Raw genomic sequence first — 20,031 nt, forward strand, 5'->3', positions numbered from 1 at the left:
TGGTTAAAATTAATATAGACAAGGGAGTTTATTTACATGATTGTTTGAAATATCAAAGGTGTATATGTAATAGTGTCACATATAAAAACTTCATTTCAGGATGCTACTGTTTGCATTTTATGAGCATTCAGGAAGGGGCAAAAAACAGTTGGATTCACTAAAGGGAGTCCGTACCAACCCATTTAGTCCCCTATATTTACCCTTCCAGTCCTCATATGTTCAGTTGTGTCTGACTCATTGCTATCTTATGGACTGTAGCCTTAGAGAGATTCAATTTATGAGCATCAAGAGCACTAGAGATCAGTATCTGACATGCGTAATTACAGATTCACTCTAGAGCATTCCTTTGCGAGGGATTTTAGTTAAGTTACTAGTTACAGGTGTCATAGAATGAGATATCTTTTTGACTTAATTGTCTTTTTTTCTGTGAAGATAAGCAAGAGAAAACAAAATTATATTTCTCTTACATCAGGAAGTAATATATAAACTTTACTTTTATCATTTGATAGAAATTTGCCTTCTATTCACTGGCAATTTTGACTAAAAGATGATGCATAATCTGAGAACTGTGAATTAAGTTTTATTTGGGTCAAATGAGTACTGAAGCCCAGGAGACAGCACCTCAAAGCTCTGAGAGACTGCTCCAAAGAGGTAGTGGGAGAAGGTCAATATATAATATTTTGGTGAAGGGGGAGTTCAGTGAAATCAAGCACTTATTTTACAAAACCTTTTCTGCAGTCACCAGGAGCTGATGTCATCATGAAGGAATTTACTGATGTTTTTAGATCTGAAGAGATACAAGGATTGGGGAAAAAAGCATCTACTTCTGCATCACTGACTACACTAAAGCCCTTGGCTATGTTGGATTTGGAGTTCAGTCGCTCAGTCATGTCTGACTCTTTGAGACCCCATGGATTGCAGCACCCCAGGCTTCCCTGTCCATCACCAACTCCTGGAGCATACTCAGACTCATGTCCATTGAGCCAGTGATGCCATCCAACAATCTTATCCTCTGTTGTCCCCTTCTCCTCCTGTCTTCAATCTTTCCCATCATCAAGGTCTTTTCTAGTGAGTCAGTTATTCACATCAAGTGGCCAAAATATTGGAGTTTCAGCTTCAGTATCAGACCTTCCAATTAATATCATGACTGATTTCCTTTAGGATTGATTGATTGGATCTCCTTGCATGCCAAGGAACTCTCAAGAGTCTTCTCCAACACCACAGTTCAAAAAGTGTCAATTTTTCAATGCTCAGCTTTATTTATAATCTAACCCTCACATCCATACACGACTACTGGAAAAACCATAGCTTTGACTAGATGGACTGTTGTTGGCAAAGTAATGTCTTTGCTTTTTAATATGCTGTCTAGGTTTGTTATAGCTTTTCTTCCAAGGAGCAAGCATCTTTTAATTTCATGGCTGCAATCACCATCTGCAGTGATTTTGGAGCCCCCCAAAATAGTCTGTCACTGTTTCCATTGTTTCCACATCTAATTGCCATGAAGTGATGGGACTAGATGCCATGAACTTTATTTGTTGAATGTTGAGATTTAAGCCAGCTTTTTAATTCTCCTCTTTCACATTCATCAAGAGGATCTTTAGTTCCTCTTCACTTTCTGCCATAAGAGTGGTATCATCTGTATATCTGAGGTTGTTGATATATCTCCCAGCAATCTTGATTCCAGCTAGTGCTTCATCCAGTCTGGCATTTCACATGATGTCCTCTGCATACAAGTTAAACAAGCAGGGTGACAATATACAGCCTTGATGTACTCCTTTCCTGATTTGGAATCAGTCTGTTATTCCATGTCCAGTTCTAACTGTTGCTTCTTGATATGCATATGTTGCTTCTTGACCTCACAATGTGGATCACAACAAACTGGAAAATTCTTACAGTGATGGGAAAACCAGACCACCTTACCTGCCTGCTGTGAAACCTGTATGCAGGTCAAGAAGCAACACCTAGAACCAGACATGGAACAACCTACTGGTTCAAAATTTGGAAAGGAGTACGTCAAGGCTATATATTGTGACTCTGCTTATTTAACTTGTATGCCGAGTATATCATGGGAACTGGTGGGCTTGACAAAGCACAAGCTGGAATCAAGATTGCTGGGAGAAATATCAATAACCTCAGATATGCAGATGGCACCATCCTTAGGGTAGAAATTGAAGAGGAACTAAAGATCCTCTTGGTGAAGGTGAAAGAGGAGAATGAAAAGCTGGCTTAAATCTCAACATTCAACAAATGAAGATCGTGGCATCTGGTCCCTTCACTTCATGGCAAATAGATGTGGAAACAATGGAAACGGTGACAGGCTTTATTTTCTTGGGCTCCAAAATTACTGCAGATGATGACTGCAAACATGAAGTTAGAAGGCACTTGCTCCTTGAAAGGGAAGCTATGACAAACCTAGACAGCATAATAAAAAGCAGACACATTACATTATTGACAAAGGTCCATCTAGTCAAAGCTATGGTTTTTCCAGAAGTCATGTATGGATGTGAGAGTTGGACCATTATGAAGGCTGAGCAGTGAAGAATTGATGCTTTTGCACTGTGGTGCTGGAGGAGACTCCTGAGAGTCCCTTGGACTGTAAAGAGATCAAATCAGTCAATTCTAAAGGAAATTAGTCGTGAATATTCATTGGAAGGACTGATGCTGAGATGAAGCTCCAATGCTTTGGCCATCTGATGTGAAGAGCTAACTCATTAGAAAAGACCCTGGTACTGGGAAAGATTGAAGGCAGAGGAGACAGGGATGACAGTGGATGAGATGGTTGGATGGCATCACCAACTCAATGGACATGAGTTTGAGCAAGCTTCAGGGCATGTTGAAGGACAGGGAACCCTGGCATGCTACAGTCCATGGGATGGTAAAGAGTCAGACATAACTGAGTGACTCAACAACAGCAACAAGGATTGGGATCATAAAATCAATTCCTGAAAATATCTAACTACCTAAAGACCTCTTCCACCAGATTTCCTGGAGCACAGAGTGCCTCACTCTACACCCAGGGGGTATTGAAGGTCCACAGCTGAAGCAGCACAGGTTCAATCTCCGCAGAGGCAGATGTCAAATGCCTTTGTGGTGGTTGTTCATTTTTTGACAAATGCTCTTGGCAAGGGCCAATTTGTAGTTGACAGGGAAGTGACAATTTGTAGCTGACACATTTTTAATTATGTTAGGGTATATGACTCCATGGGGTTCCCTGGTAGCTCAGTGGTAAATAATCCACTTACCAATGAAGGAGACTTAAGTTCAATCCCTGGGTTAGGAAGATCTCCTGGAGAAGGAAATGGCAACCCACTCTGTATTATTGCTTGGTAAATTCCACGGACAGATAAACCTGGTGGGCTAGAGTACTGGTTTCACAAGAGTTGGACATGACTTAGTGACTAAACATTATGACTCCATGCTTAACTAATGCATATTAAAGCTCTAGATTCATTTATTTTTGTCAGCAGTAATTATTTTCCTTTATAAATTATATTACATAGGTCTAATGCTTTTAAAAGTTAAATGAAAAACTTGAAATATAAGACATACTTGAAATATATGGCCCGGTCTTAATAGAAAATTGAAATATCTCTTAACAGTTATGAATTATGGTGATATATGCATGTTAAGTGATTCAGTTGTGTCCGACTCTTTGAGACCCTATGTACTGTAATCACCACCAAGCTTCTCAGTCCATTGGATTCTCCAGGCAAGAACACTGGAGTGGGTTGCCATGCCTTCTTCCAGGGGATCTTCCTGACCCAGGGATCAAACCCACGTCTCTCTCATCTCCTGCATTGGGACGTGGGTTCTTTGACACTAGCACCACTAGCTGTAAATTAGTCTCATGCTAAACTGGCTTATTTTATATACAGTGACTTTTTAATTTATGTCTTAAGTATTATTTTGACATTAAATTATATACAATAACTAATTGTAGATAAATGTCTACAGTATAAAGTTGCAAGCTTTTTAAAATCCTGTTTTTCCAGGTCTTGCCTTTTAAAAATGGTTTATGAACATAAATGCTTATATTTTACTTGAAGTAACTGAAATATGTTAACAACTATAAATAATTTTTGGAATTAAATGCAGTTTAATCTATAACTAAATCAGCTTTTGGCTTGTTAGAGAATAGTCAAATGCAGCTTTGCTGGACTGACAAAATTACCTCACTGTATCCTCACATGGAAGAAGGGGAGAGGGAGGTATCTAGGGTTGGTTTTATAAGTACACTAATCCCATTAATGAAGGCTTCATCGTCATAACCTAATCACTTTGCGAAGATCCCACCTCCAAATGCAATTATGCTGGGAATTAGTTTTTAACGTGTGACTTTTGAAAGGGAACAAGCCTATAGTCTATAGCAATATCAGCATCTGAAGAAATGGTTGAATATCAAGCCTGAACTTGTGAAAGTATATGCATTACTTCATGGGAATTCCTACTACCTGATTACATGTACCCTTTGAGATGCATACATTTCTTAAATAATTAGCTCTAAATTGCATCTTTCATGCTACTAGTAATTAAATGTTTTGGTTAATCTATTGTTACATAACAAATTGCCCCTGATCTTTGGAGCATAAAACAAAAACCAGTTGTACTTGACATTTTTTAGGTCAGGAATTTAGGTGGTACACAGCAGAGATTGCTATCTCTGCTTCACAATGACTGGTATCTCAAACATGTGGCTCAAATATCTGGAGATGGCTGGGATGAATGGTTCAAATGAGGCCATAAACTAAAAAGTCCAGAATGGATTCTTCATATATATATTTGGCACCTGAACTTGAGTGGCTGGAGCTGCTTTGTCTCCCTGGGTATTTTATTTACAACCTTTGTTTCCACATGGGCAGCTTGAACTTCCTCATGGTATGGCAGTCTCCCATTAGTCAGACTTCTTTCAATTCAGCTGATTTTCTTGAATGAGTATTCTGAGAGAGCAAGGCAGAAGCTAGGAAGTTTGGTTACATAGGACTTATCCATATTCATTGTGGTAGAGGACTCCATAAGGATTTGAAAGCTAAGAGGTGAAGTTTATTGTCAGGGCTATCTTTGGAGAGTAACTACTACATATAGCAATGCTGCAAACAAAATCACTGCTACATCTGGTGAAGTTATTACACTACTGGATGTCATGAACCAAATGCTTCATCTTTATATGTTGGCATGTGTATGTTTTTAATATTCTGCTATATTTACCATCAGAGATGCTACCTATAGTTTGCTTTTATAATTATCACCTGTTATTCATACCATGTAATTATTTTTATTTTTAGAGTGTAGAATCAATTTAAATAAATTCCAAATCAAAATATATCCCCTAAGACTCTTTGAAAAGATGGTTTGTAATTTTAATTTGTAAGTCTACATGATTGAATAAATTTTTATTATTATTTACTGTTTCAGCCAGACAGAATCTCACAGAAACAGCAATGAAATTTTGTTATATCCATTCAGGCTTATTGTTCAAAAAATGAAATCTTGTCAAATTATAATTAAATAAATCCATGTTCAAATGACTATCAAAATTTCCAATGTGCTTGAGTTTCTACATGGGTGACAGCCTCTAGCTTTAGAACAAGTTGACTTTTATCCTGTAACTGGATAAGCCCTGTTTAAAAATATAATGAAAGCAATTCTGCTGCCAGGTGAAAAAGGTTTGAACACAGACAGAACTGTCTACAAAAGCCTGAAATTGTTCGCAACTCAAGATAATGTTAATGTGACTTCACTAGACAGCTGAAATAATACATTTTCTAAATTGGATGCATTAAGGAATTATTCAGATCATAGCTGAAACCCTGTAATTTTCTGTCTTCCTTTTAGTCCCAGCGGCGTGTCACGTTTCACCTACCAGAAGGCTCTCAAGAAAGCAGCAGTGATGGTGGACTGGGAGACCATGATGCAGGCAGCCTTTCCAGCACATCCCATGCCCTGCCCCTTGGCTATCCTCAGGAGGAGTACTTTGACCATGCTGCAAACAACAACCGCACTGAAGGGGATGGCAACTCTGATCCTGAATCCAGTAAGTTGATAACTCCCGAGTCCTGAAGTTAAAAGGCTTATTGTGTTTGCAAGTAAAACAACTGGAACCATAATAACATCAGCCAATTTAAATGTGTTAGTAACACATTTTTAAAAGGTAGCAATACAAAATTAGGTGGAAGGCATATATGCAGCAGTTTATAATTTTTGAAATATGTGATCATATCTACTTTGAAATTTGCTATGAAATCTAATAGTCATATTGTCTAGGCATAGATAGAATTTTCTATTTACCTATGCGTATATCTGCATGTGTGTGTGTATATATATATAAAACCAGCCACTTTATTTTTATTTATTTGTGTACATAAATAATTTTATAATTCATATAAAGTATTTTCTAAATTTAATTTTTAAATTTTAATAATGATAAGAATCATAAACAATTAATTCTTTTGAGGAAATGAGTGATCCTGACTCCAAGGCAGAAAAACTGGTCTGAGGTTTTCAATAATGTATTGAAACCACATGCCTTATGCCATATTACTGTTTAGAAAGATGTTCAGATTTGGTCTTCAGATTGAAGGCATTAAAGGCTATATTTCACACAGTTCAGAAATGTTGAACTCTTATAAAGGATCATAAAGTTCATTAAATTATCTTAAACATGTATCTTGAAAATCCCTATGTTTTCATAATTTTGGGAAATACAAAATTTTGTAAGATTATACATATCTCAGGAGATTCTTGTATTTGCAGAATTATAATTTGCCTCAGTATGTTTTATATACATAAAGCTGTATAGGTACAAAAAAAGTATACCATATACGTGATGGAGAAAGAAGAAAAAAGAGACCAAGTAACATATAAGATAAATAAACATTAAATAGAAATTTTGAAAGGTATTTTTTTTGAGACCGGCTCAACAAGCAGGGTTTCCAAAAGCATGATATGGTGAGAGAATGAGAAAGAAGACACAAGAATTCAGTGAAAAGAGAGGATCAGGGGACCAACACCTCTCTAAGGTGAAGGTGCCAAAACTGAATCCAAGCTAGCTTTATTATACTTTCAGCCATTAAGACAAGAATATGTGGGGAGTTAAGCTATAACTCATGTGGCCTTCAGGACCAAAGAACAAAGTGATCATTAACTATTGAGCAACTAAAAAAAAGTAATCAATAACAAATCAGTAACTCAGACTAATATTCTTATCTATAGATTTCCACCAGATACGTAAAACATGTGACTCTGAGACTCTAATTGAAAAACAGTCTGGTGTCAGTTTTCCAACCCCAGGATCATATTTTGTTTTCAAGACTATGAACTGTTCCTTCTGGACTTGTTCCAAGCGTCTCATGCCTTATAGTATCCAGTTTATCCATAATTATAAATCTCTTTTGTGGCCTTTGCTGGGGCCTGCTTTTCTTTTATTCTTCCTGTCTCCTACAATTTTGAACATTATGGATTGTATGGATATATAATCTAAGTAAACCTCTAGTTTTGAGAATAAAATGGTCTCCCCATCATTGTGTTTTAATCCATATTTTCTAAACTAAAAAAAAAAAAAAGGAAATTATTGGTTAAACATCAGGATATAATCTAAGACTAAACATACATACTAGGAACCAGTGACAGCATATCAGACTTTTTTGCACTACAAAAATAGACTGTAGCCCACCAGACTCCTCCATCCATGGAATTTTCTAGGAAAGAATACGTGAGTGGGTTGCCATTTCCTTCTCAAGGGGATCTTCCAGACCCAGGGATTAAATCCCAGTCTCCTGCATTGCAGGCATACTTTTTACTGTATGAGCCACCAGGGAAGCTCCAACAAAAGTAGACACTGACTATTAAAGATGTTTTTAATATGAACATTTTAGAGACTTTTTAGACACAAAATTCAGAAAGTACTAAACATCTATCTCTATATTCAATTTTATGCTTAAAACAATTTATCAGCATTCAAAGGATGAAAACTTCTTCTGTAATATACAATGCCAATCTACCTTTCATTTATTTATGTGTAACATGACATAATGACTTCTGGAGGAAATACATGGCTGTGACTGTATCTTCTGCTATAATGAACTCAGAGTCAATTTCTAATAAGAATATAATCATATGTAACAAATATGCATTAAGCAAAGGCTGTTCTTTATTACTTCATAGACTACTGCTTTAACTGTAAACCTACCACTACCTTGTAACAGAAGTATATAGATGAAATAAGCATCATTTTTATAAAATAGAACTGACTCTTTTGCATATTACGTGCATTACTAAACACTTTTCTTAGAAGATTGTATACCAATCATTAAAGAGTAAACTCAGAGGAAGCATCCACAATGTGGACCTAACTCTGAAAAACATTTTCAAGCTGAATAAGACTAAGATTTTATATTATTGATAGTTAAAGGAGCATACCACATTGGTATGGGTTAGAATTTTTTATAAGACATTTAAAATTAAGCACAGCTGTATTTATCTCAATTATACATATTAATAGGCAGTTGTTTAAAAACATTTCAATGAAGAGTTATTTGCAGGGATTGATTTTATTAGTAGAGTACAAGTGTATACCTGAAACTGATATAATACTGTAAATCAACCATACTTTAAAAAAAAAAAAAGAGTGTAAGTGTTAGTAAAAATCTATGAACTGACATACTTGAGAGCTTTATTTTTAAAGCTTGTTATTACCAGGGATTAAACATTTCTCTTCTTTGATCATATTGACACTATAATAATTTTGACTACTAAATATTTTGTTCACATTTACTGTACAGGATTAAGCAATGGAAAATTTAAGTCAGTGAAGTAATTTATTATGCTTTATTTTAAAATTGAAATGGCTATATGCAATAATAATGATACTGCAAATAATATATTTTTGCTACCTATTATTTTAATAAGCTATGTAATGGGTATAGATAATTAAAAATAAACTCATTTCTGTATAAGTGTGACAATATTTTTCAAAAAAAAAATAAAGGAGAATAAGGATAACTGCTAAAAAAAAAAATTTTATAGGAAAAATGTGTTCATTTAAGAGTTGGATAACTAAAAGTTAACTTAAAAACTTAGGGAAGTGGAATGAAGTTTAAGTCACAAAGAGAAAGACAAATATCACATATCACTTATATGTGGAATCTAAAAATAAATGGTACAAATGAACCTATTTAAAAAATAAAAATAGAGTCACAGATGTAGAATATTTATGATTTAATGTTTAAAATCTATTTTTGCTATGAGTCATATTAGCTACCTAGTCTACCAATGAAACAGAAACTTCCCTCTAAATCATGTTCTAAGAGAATGTTGTCTATTTTGGACAATAAAGGACCATAATATAAGTGCAGAAGCATATTTCACTTTAAATGAACTTTATTATCTTAATATGGCATACTAGTGAGATTTTTAGCATATACATGTATGTTTTGCTTTGATTTAAGGGAAAAAAACAGCTGATGATAAAATTGGTCATAGCAAAATCGTCTCTTTAGGCTAATACAGATGATAAGGTACTTTCAAAAAGAAGCTCTATAGCTCTGAAATAGTGCATAATAGTGTCTGGGCTACTTCTCTGTTGGGAGTTGCCCTTAGGCACTAATTATGTTTTTTTTTTTTCTTCCCTCCTGGTTATGTTGCCCTCTGAGATTCCAAAACTCCCCACAGACCCGCCTGTAAGAGGGTTTCCTGGTGTTTGGAAACTTCTCCTCCTTCACGACTCCCTGCCTGGGACAGGTCTCCATACCTAACTCCTTTGTTTCTCTTTTTGTCTTTTATATTTTGTCCTACCGCCTTTCAAAGACAATGGGCTGCCTTTCTGGGTGCCTGGTGTCCTCTGCCAGTTTTCGGAAGTTGTTTTTTGGAAGTTGCTCAGCATTCAAATGATCTTTTGGTGAATTTGTGGGGGAGAAAGTGGTCTCCCCATCCTATTCGCCCACCATCTTAGGACTGTCCCCTTAACTTCCCTTTTTAAGATAAAGAAGGAACAAGAAGACTCAGTCCAATCATTTCTCTTTCAGGAGACAAGTTTAATAAAATATTCTGTCTCATTCCACTTGAAGGTTTTTTAGTTTTTAAATTTCACAATTGCTATTTCCTGACTTTAGCTTTTGGTATGAGAGTTGCTTAATGACACTCTATGAAGTTTTTTCTTCCTTGGCTGACAGCCAATGTCACAGAGCTTTTCTCTCATCATAACCCCACCAAATAGACCCTGCTCTTTGAAGTTAGCTAATTAGTAAAAATATAAGCAAACAAAAATCCAGCCTATATAAAGTATTATTAGTTGCTTCTGGGTTACTGTGAATACTGTGACAGATTATATCTTTTCATTTTCAAATAATCTTGTGGAGACTTACAAGACCATGGCCATAGTAGACAACAGAATATGACCATATATTGCTGAGAATTGTATATGTCAAGATATAGCATTAAGAGACTTGAGGACAGTGTGATCTTCTTGGGACTACTCTAAACACACTAGATTACATATGGCCCTATGTTCATAGGGCTTCCCTTGTGGCTCAGCTGGTAAAGAATCTGCCTGCAATGTGGGAGACCTGGCTTCAATCCCTGGGTTGGGAAGATCCTCTCGAGAAGGGAAAGGCTACCCAATCCAGTATTCTGGCCTGGAGAATTCCAAAGACGTATAGTCCATGAGGTTGCAAAGTGTTGGACATGACTGAGTGACTTTCACTTCACTATTTCATATGGTTTCCTTGGTGGCTCAGATGATAAAGAATCTGCCTGCAATGCAGGATACCTGGGTTTGATCCCTTGGTCAGGAAGATCTCCTGGAGAAGGAAATGGCTAACCACTCCAGTATTCTTGCCTGGAAAATTCTATGGACAGAGGAGCCTGTTGGGCTACAGGCCATGTGGTCACAAAGAGACACGACTGAGCAAGTAACACTTTCATTTTCACTTTATGTTCATATATTGAATATATATTTATTTGCAAGTAGCATCAGGTAAAATATAATTTATGAAGAGAAGACTTAAAAATACTTTCTGACATTCTTTTGTAAAGCATTGTTCTGATATTATAATTTAGAATAAGTTCTGAGACACATGGAAATATTAATGAAGGTCTATCATGTTAAACTTTAGATATTCCTGAGTGGTTCATACACATGTAGCCAACATGTGTGTGTGTGTGAATGTGTGTGTGTGTGAATGTGTGTGTGTGTGTTTTGCCCTTAAATAGAGGATGTTTTGCTACTCTCTCACTATGGGTGAGCTGGAATGAAAAGATTAACAATTAATACTTCCAAATGTCTAATGATCTGCTGGTATGTTATAGTTTAACTGATCATAGAAAACATCCATGTTTCTTTGGAAGAAATAGTGAAAAAAATGTTACTAAAGATATTCTTCAGTCTTCAGTTTACCAGTTGTAACAGTTCATTTTCAGAAAAAAAAAAATCCTCCTAAATAAAGGGAAAAAAAATATTTCCACATTTTTATGATTTTCAATTGCAAAAGTTATGTCATCTGCATTTTTTAAAGCCTTTTATTTTATATGGTCATTTCACACATGAAGTCTCTCTACCTGAAAATTTTGGTCTATTGTCAAAAATTTGGATTTAAAGTAACAAAATATGTGTAAAATTTTATCAGTTAAAAAAAAGTGCTTTATAATGCTCTCCTTTCTCCTTTCTGTCATGCAAAAGAAAAAAATATATATATATATATAATTCCAAGAACATTTAGAGCTAAAGAAATTCTGCTGCTGCTGCTGCTGCTGCTAAGTCGCTTCAGCTGTGTCCGACTCTGTGCGACCGCATAGACGGCAGCCCACCAGGCTCCACCATCCCTGGGATTCTCCAGGCAAGAATACTGGAATGAGTTGCCATTTCCTTCTCCAATGCATGAAAGAGAAAAGTGAAAGTGAAGTCGCTCAGTCGTGTCCGACTCTTAGCGACCCCAGGGACTGCAGCCTACTAGGCTCCTCCGTCCATGGATTTTCCAGGCAAGAGTACTGGAGTGGGGTGCCACTGGCTACTCCAAAAGAAATTCTACATTAAAATAAAGAGGAATATATTTTTCATTAATTAAAAAAAAATGATAAATTTCCCTACCAGAGTATATCTCAGGTTGAAACATCTCTATGACTTTCATTTTTCTTTCACTGGATCAGGTTTACTTAGCACTCTTAACATGGTACTAGTTAGTTCACAAAAAATTGAAGTAATTAATCATTCCCTGGAACACATTTTGATTGATCCTCTACAAGTAATATAATTAATTGACACAGAAGAATTTGATTGACTAGAATACTACTCAGAGGAATGCAAAATTTTGTCTTGTTCTGCAGAGACTGTTGACATGAATAACACCACAGTAATTATTAATTGAATGTTTGATTAGTTGAATATCTAATTCTAAATGTAGAAATTGGTAAAAAAAAAAAAATGGTAACTTTAAAAAGCTCACCTAATAATGGACCATTAAAACTCCGCCCTTCATAATTAAGAACATTAGGAGTCAGACAACTAAAGGCAAAATAAAACTACCCATATATTCTTTCAGGCAAATTTGATATGCTAGCACTGTGTTAATTACTCATCTGAAAAATTCAGTTTGTTATAAATAGAAAGAAGAACAATAACTGGTTTATATATTTAAGGGGACAGTAGCCATTGCTTTTCCAGAATTTGTCAGAAAAAATCATCTAAATCTACAATTTAGCAAATATTACTCATATAAATTTTAATTAGATACTTTTTCTTGTTGCCAAATACCCAGGAAATTTGACTTCATAAGTCCTCCAATATTTTTAAATGCATTTTTGAACAAAGTCACACATTAATTTCCATATCATAACAAGAATAAAAGTGAATGAAATAATTAAGTTAATGTTGTAATGTGAACAAAAAGAAAATGAATTCAAACTAAGAAAGCAAAGTTACACTCTTTTTAAAGGTTAATTATCCACCTAGGCGAATTCTATTTCAGCTGGCTACGTATATGAAGAGTTTCCTAAAACTGTGTTCATTCTTAGCCTGTATAGTAGTGTCAGTCCAGGAAGGGAAAAGTATAATAAATAAATAATTTGAATTAGCTCAACAAATCTGAAGTCACAGATTTTGAAAGGTAAATCAATCAGTGTTTCTAAGGAGTACATTCTGTTCAGTTCAGTCGCTCAGTCGTGTCCGACTCTTTGAGACCCCATGAATCGCAGCATGCCAGGCCTCCCTGTCCATCACCAACACCCGGAGGTCACTCAGACTCATGTCCATCGAGTCAGTAATGCCATCCAGCCATCTGATCCTCTGTCATCCCCTTTTCCTCCTGCCCCCAATCCCTCCCAGCATCAGTCTTTTCCAATGAGTCAACACTTGGCATGAGGTGGCCAAAGTACTGGAGTTTCAGCTTTAGCATGATTCCTTCCAAAGAAATCCCAGGGCTGATCTTCTTCAGAATGGACTGGTTGGATCTCCTTGAAGTCCAAGGGACTCTCAAGAGTCTTCTCCAACACCACATTTCAAAAGCATCAATTCTTTGACGCTCAGTTTTCCTCACAGTCTAACTCTCACATCCATACATGACCACTGGAAAAACCATAGCCTTGACTAGACAGACCTTTGTTGGCAAAGTAATGTCCCTGCTTTTCAATATGCTATCTAGATTGGTCATAACTTTCCTTCCAAGGAGTAAGCCTCTTTTAATTTCATGGCTGCATTATCAAATATCAATTGTTAGTTTTGTCCCACTTGAAGAAATGGACTAAACTCAATGTTCCTGGATTCTGAAAGTGTAAGAAAGACAAATGCCTGATAATTTTCATTGTGTTGCCAATCGACAACAGCTTTAGTTTTATCTATCTATTGAAAAAAAATTCTTCAGAGAGTAAAAATTTTTAAGCTAACAATAATATAAAAGTCACTTTTATGCATTCTTACAGGAAAATCATTGCAGTCATGAATACTGTTTGTGACTTCCAGCTTATTTTAGTCCCTGGTGTGTTATATAAATAACAGTGTATAGAAATAGATTAGAAAGAATGATTCCACCCAAGAATTCAGCCATCTGCCATTGCTTGGGAAAGAATAAGGTTTACTTGATAGCAGTTTGTATACTAAATGAGTTTAGGCAGATATGAACAATGATCTAGTGGAATTATTAATTGTATCACTTAAACTGACATGCTTTTGAAAACCCAAATTTTTAATTCAAACTTAGGAAAGTTAAAATATATATCATAATAAGAAAGTGGGTGAAACAAAACTTACTATACCATCCTATCATACCCAACTTTTCTATGCAGGAATCGCAACCACCTTACAAGCCAATCGAAATATCTAGGCTTTGTAATGGCAATGAAGGATTTATACTAGAGATAATCCAAAAAAAAAAAAATTCACAAGTCATGGATAAAAATGAAAAGTAAATCCTAAAGTTGGAAACTTGAAGACATTTACAGGATTCCATTTGCCTAACAGCCTCTAAGATGAGTATATCGTTAGTATCTTAAATCTAATATGGATTAGATGGAGGTTTATCAATCAATAGCAGGCCATTCTAAGTAAAGCAATCTCTTATCATGTCTTTTCTGTTTGAAAATGACAAGTACTAGGAGCTTGGTACAAGCTGCCATTTGAAAGCCAATGCTGTAAGGTCTGGAATGTCAGTAAGCTTAAAAAATAGCCTTTAGTGACAGAGAATAGGTGGTCTTCTCTTCACAAAAAGCCATCCTCTGCATCTAAATTTTTATTCGCCTACCTATACTATATAACAAAGTTAATTTGACATGTATATTTCTATTATTTATAAGCCATGAGGCAGTATGTTTCATGACCTTCTTCTGTCTTTATTCTACTTACTTTATGTCCCGCTTCTCACTTTACTTAGCCTATAAGAGAAGAATGTATGCCAATTTGTTCTTTATGTAGTTTTTTGAAAGATAATACAATCAGTCATGCAGGATGAAACTCTTAGGGGACATGAACTATTTAATTTTAGGCACGAGCCAATATCTTGTCTTAAAATAATTTATACATTTTAATAAATGAGAAGCATTATAGCAGTATATTTTGCCCCATGACACTTTTAAATTGTACAGTAAATTGCAACTGTCATAACTGATTGTGTCAATAGAACACTCAACAACTAGTGAGTATATCAAGGAAATCACTAAATAATGAATAATTATAGACAATCTGTCTTACCATGATTTCTGCAATTTGTTTATTTGCATCTTCATTGAATACTGAAGATTCCAAATAGAGAATAGAATAGAAGTGACAGTGTTTGCTGAATCAGTTTTTTCCCTATTTTAATCAATAATCATAGTAATTATTGTCTCAGTTCCACTAAAATAAAAATAAAGCACATGATCATCTGACAGCTTATTTTTATCTTTCTTACATTGGAAAAATTTATAGGTTACATTCAAAAGTTCTTCTAAGTAATATATATGAAATTAGCCTTTATAAGTTTCTTTTTTTTCCTTAGAAACTTCTCCTATTATGGGTATAGCTCTCAGAAGCAATGAGAAAAGAGATGATTTGAAATATTACTTTGAGGTATTCCATGTAAATCATACTTTTTAAAAATTTGGGTATTGACTAATAGTTCTATTATAATACTTCATTTTGTAATTACTAGTAATGAAATATTTTTACCACAGACCACAGCAGATAATCTCATTTATGCCATCATTTTGCATACTACAGGGTTCTAACTCAGGTGCTGCAATTAATTAGCAATGTGGCCTTGGACAGGCCTTTTAACCTTATTGTGTCTTTTTTTCCTTAGCTATAAAATCAGAGGATTATACTGATCCCTAATTCCTCTTCTATGGTCATAGTTTTGTATCTATTAAAATAGCAAAATGTACATGTTCAGATGTTGCCATTTATATAGTCTTTGAATTTCAGAGCTCTAAGGGACCTTAAGACCATTTAGTCCAACTCCCTCATTAGGCAAATGGGAGAACCGAGATTTAAACCTTTTGATCTATAGCTTAATGTTAAACCAAGATTTAAGGTTTATCAAGTTCTAAACTAGAAGAGTCACTTATGTTGGTAAGCAGCTACATTTTGTAATTTAAATGAAGTATTTTTTTGAGAATAGACAAGTATAAAATTTAAATATTTACCATTCATCAAGGGGAATGTTATAATATATCCATATGGAACATTTTTTTATATATGTGACAAGGCCCTGTATTAAAAAATTTTAAACGGTTCCCATTTAGCATTTTAGACAACTTAAAGGCAACTGAGCAATATAGACAGATAATTTCCAAAATTACTATTTGTGCTAACTAGGGAAAGTTTCATAGGGGAAATTGTAAATATGCTGAATGTTAATGATTACTGTATCATAAAAGCTATCTAATCTTTACTATGAATATCTAATATACATACATTTTTTATTGTGTGCATGTGTGTATGTGTGTGTACTACATAGAGGGAAAATTTGTATTAAAATGAATTTTTGAAGGTTAATTTCCTCTGAACATGGTGAAAAGTACATAAAAAGAACTTCAAGGGATTGAAATACAGGATGAATATATGAACATATTCTTCCTTTCTGCTGGAAACAAATCTTTCTCTATTCTGCAATTCATGTCATTCTATCCAACTTCAATTTTGTAGCAGAATGCTGAAGTTATAATTAACAGAGAAATGATTTTGATAGACTCAAGTCCATTGAGTTAGTAGTGTGCCATGTAGTAAAATGTTTGGAAAAATCGCAACAGTCTTTTATGGGTGATGACTTGAACTAAAGATAAAGCAGCATAACTTTTAGGAAATAAAAACAGCTGCACTTTGCTCAAACTTTTTAATTTTGTGAAGGAGTTTGTCTTAGCTAGGAAGTGACTTTGTTTTTATTTATACTAGGTTGATGACATAGAAGTTAAGTCTCGGGATTGAGAAAGTCATGTTGCAATTTAAAAAGATATTTTGAGAAAAATACATTTTAGTCTCACAAATAGCAGTGTTTTTACAGCTCAAAGTTATCTAATCAAGTACACACACACACACAGACAAATTATGATTTAACTTGTTTTATTGAAGATTCTACTTCTATTCTTTGGCTCGTTAGTGATCTAGGCACATTATCATAGGCTCGTAGGCACACTATCATTTTTGTTTTAATAGCCTAGTTTTCCAGGACTGGGGTCAGATCAGATTAGATTAACTTCTTTGTAGATCTATGTATATAAATTAATCCAGAACTGAATTAAACAATTCGTTCCTAAGTGATAGCTCTATTTAACTACACCCTACTTATCTCTGTAAAATGTGTATCCTCATAATACATAAATACTTCTTGATTTTGATTTGAAGTTGGAACAAATTTTACAGAGGTGTATACATATCTAAGTCTTTTTAAAGAGTGCAGCAAGTTAATCTTTCAGTTCAGTTCAGTTCTGTTCAGTGGCTCAGTCGTGTCGGACTCTTTGTGACCCCATGAATCACAGCACGCCAGGCCTCCCTGTCCATCACCAACTCACGGAGTCCACTCAGACTCACGTCCATCGAGTCAGTGATGCCATCCAGCCATCTCATCCTCTGTCATCCCCTTCTCCTCCTGCCCCGAATCCCTCCCACCATCAGCATCTTTTCCAATGAGTCAACTCTTCGCATGAGGTGGCCAAAGTACTGGAGTCTCAGCTTTAGCGTCATTTCTTTCAAAGGAATCCCAGGGCTGATCTTCTTCAGAATGGACTGGTTGGATCTCCTTGTAGTCCAAGGGACTCTCAAAAGTCTTCTCAATTCTTCGGCACCCAGCCTTTTTCACGGTCCAACTCTCACATCCATACATGACCACAGGAAAAACCATAGCCTTGACTAGACAGACCTTTGTTGGCAAAGTAATGTCTCTGTTTTTGAATATGCTATCTAGGTTGGTCATAACTTTCCTTCCAAAGAGTAAGAGTCTTTTAATTTCATGGCTGCAGGCACCAGCTGCAGTGATTTTGGAGCCCAGAAAAGTAAAGTCTGACACTGTTTCCACTGTTTCCCCATGTATTTCCCATGAAGTGATGGGACCGGATGCCATGATTTTCGTTTTCTGAATGTTGAGCTTTAAGCCAACTTTTTCACTCTCCTCTTTCACTTTCATCAAGAGGCTTTTTAGTTCCTCTTCACTTTCTGCCACAAGGGTGGTGTCATCTGCATATCTGAGGTTATTGGTATTTCTCCCGGCAATCTTGATTCCAGCTTGTGCTTCTTCCAGTCCAGCATTTCTCATGATGTACTCTGCATATAAGTTAAATAAGCAGGGTGACAATATACAGCCTTGACGTACTCCTTTTCCTATTTGGAACCAGTCTGTTGTTCCACGTCCAGTTCTAACTGTTGCTTCCTGACCTGCATACAGATTTCTCAAGAAGCAGGTCAGGTGTTCTGGTATTCCCATCTCTTTCAGAGTTTCCACAGTTTATTGTGATCCACACAGTCAAAGGCTTTGGCATAGTCAATAAAGCAGAAATAAATGTTTTTCTGGAACTCTCTTGCTTTTTCCATGATCCAGCGGATGTTGGCAATTTGATCTCTGGTTCCTCTGCCTTTGCTAAAACCAGCTTGAAGATCAGGAAATTCATGGTTCACATATTACTGAAGCCTGGCTTGGAGAATTTTGAGCATTACTTTACTAGCATGTGAAATGCATGCAATTGTGTGGTAGTTTGAGCATTCTTTGGCATTGCCTTTCTTTGGGATTGGAATAAAAACTGCCCCTTTCCAGTCCTGTGGCCACTGCTGAGTTTTCCAAATTTGCTGGTATATTTAGTGCAGCACTTTCACAGCATCATCTTTCAGGATTTGAAATAGCTCAACTGGAATTCCATCACCTCTACTAGCTTTGTTCGTAGTGATGCTTTCTAAGGCCCACTTGACTTCACATTCCAAGATGTCTGGCTCTAGGTGACTGATCACACCTTTGTTATTTTCTGGGTCATGAAGATCTTTTTTGTACAGTTCTGTGTATTCTTGTCACATCTTCTTAATATCTTCTGCTTCTGTTAAGTCTATACCATTTCTTTTTTTTTAATTTTTTTAATTTTATTTTTAAACTTTACATAATTGTATTAGTTTTGCCAAATATCAAAATGAATCCATCACAGGTATACATGTGCTCCCCATCCTGAACCTTCTTCCCTCCTCCCTCCCCATAGCATCCCTCTGGGTCGTCCCAGTGCACTAGCACCAAGCATCCAGTATCGTGCATTGAACCTGGACTGGCATCTCGTTGCATACATGATATTTTACATGTTTCAATGCCATTCTCCCAAATCTTCCCACCCTCTCCCTCTCCCACAGAGTCCATAAGACTGTTCCATGCATCAGTGTCTCTTTTGCTGTCTCGAACACAGGGTTATTGTTATCATCTTTCTAAATTCCATATATATGCGTTAGTATACTGTATTGGTGTTTTTCCTTCTGGCTTACTTCACTCTGTATAATAGGCTCCAGTTTCATCCACCTCATTAGAACTGATTCAAATGAATACACACTGAGGAAACCAGAAGGGAAAGAGACACGTGTACCCCAATGTTCATTGCAGCACTGTTTATAATAGCCAGGACATGGAAGCAACCTAGATGTCCATCAGCAGATGAATGGATAAGAAAGCTGTGGTACATATACACAATGGAGTATTACTCAGCCATTAAAAAGTCTATACCATTTCTGTCCTTTATCGAGCCCATCTTTGCATGAAATGTTCCCTCGGTATCTCCAATTTTCTTGAAGAGATCTCTAGTCTTTCCCATTCTGTTGTTTTCCTCTATTTCTTTGCATTGATCACTGAGGAAGGCTTTCTTATCTCTTCTTGCTATTCTTAGGAACTCTGCATCCGATGCTTATATCTTTCCTTTTCTCCTTTGCTTTTCACTTCTCTTCTTTTCACAGCTATTTGTAAGGCCTTCCCAGATAGCCATTTTGCTTTTTTGCATTTCTTTTCCATGGGGATGGTCTTGATCCCTGTCTCCTATACAATGTCATGAACCTCATTCCATAGTTCATCAGGCACTCTATCTGTCAGATCTAGGCCCTTAAATCTATTTCTCACTTCC

At 35.8% G+C, this 20,031-nt stretch overlaps 1 protein-coding gene across 3 annotated transcripts in view; it reads left to right on the plus strand.

The window, feature by feature from the left end:
• The window catches only part of LOC133242872 (protocadherin-11 X-linked), an 818,944-nt gene that overhangs the window by 696,169 nt on the left and 102,744 nt on the right, over positions 1-20,031 (plus strand). For all 3 annotated transcript variants that reach the window (XM_061409097.1, XM_061409098.1, XM_061409099.1), the window contains exon 6: positions 5,833-6,031. In XM_061409097.1, the coding sequence (XP_061265081.1) occupies positions 5,833-6,031 (199 nt within the window). The remainder of the gene's footprint in view (positions 1-5,832; positions 6,032-20,031) is intronic.

This window comes from Bos javanicus, chromosome X (genome assembly GCF_032452875.1).
Source record: "Bos javanicus breed banteng chromosome X, ARS-OSU_banteng_1.0, whole genome shotgun sequence".
Taxonomy (NCBI): domain Eukaryota; kingdom Metazoa; phylum Chordata; class Mammalia; order Artiodactyla; family Bovidae; genus Bos; species Bos javanicus.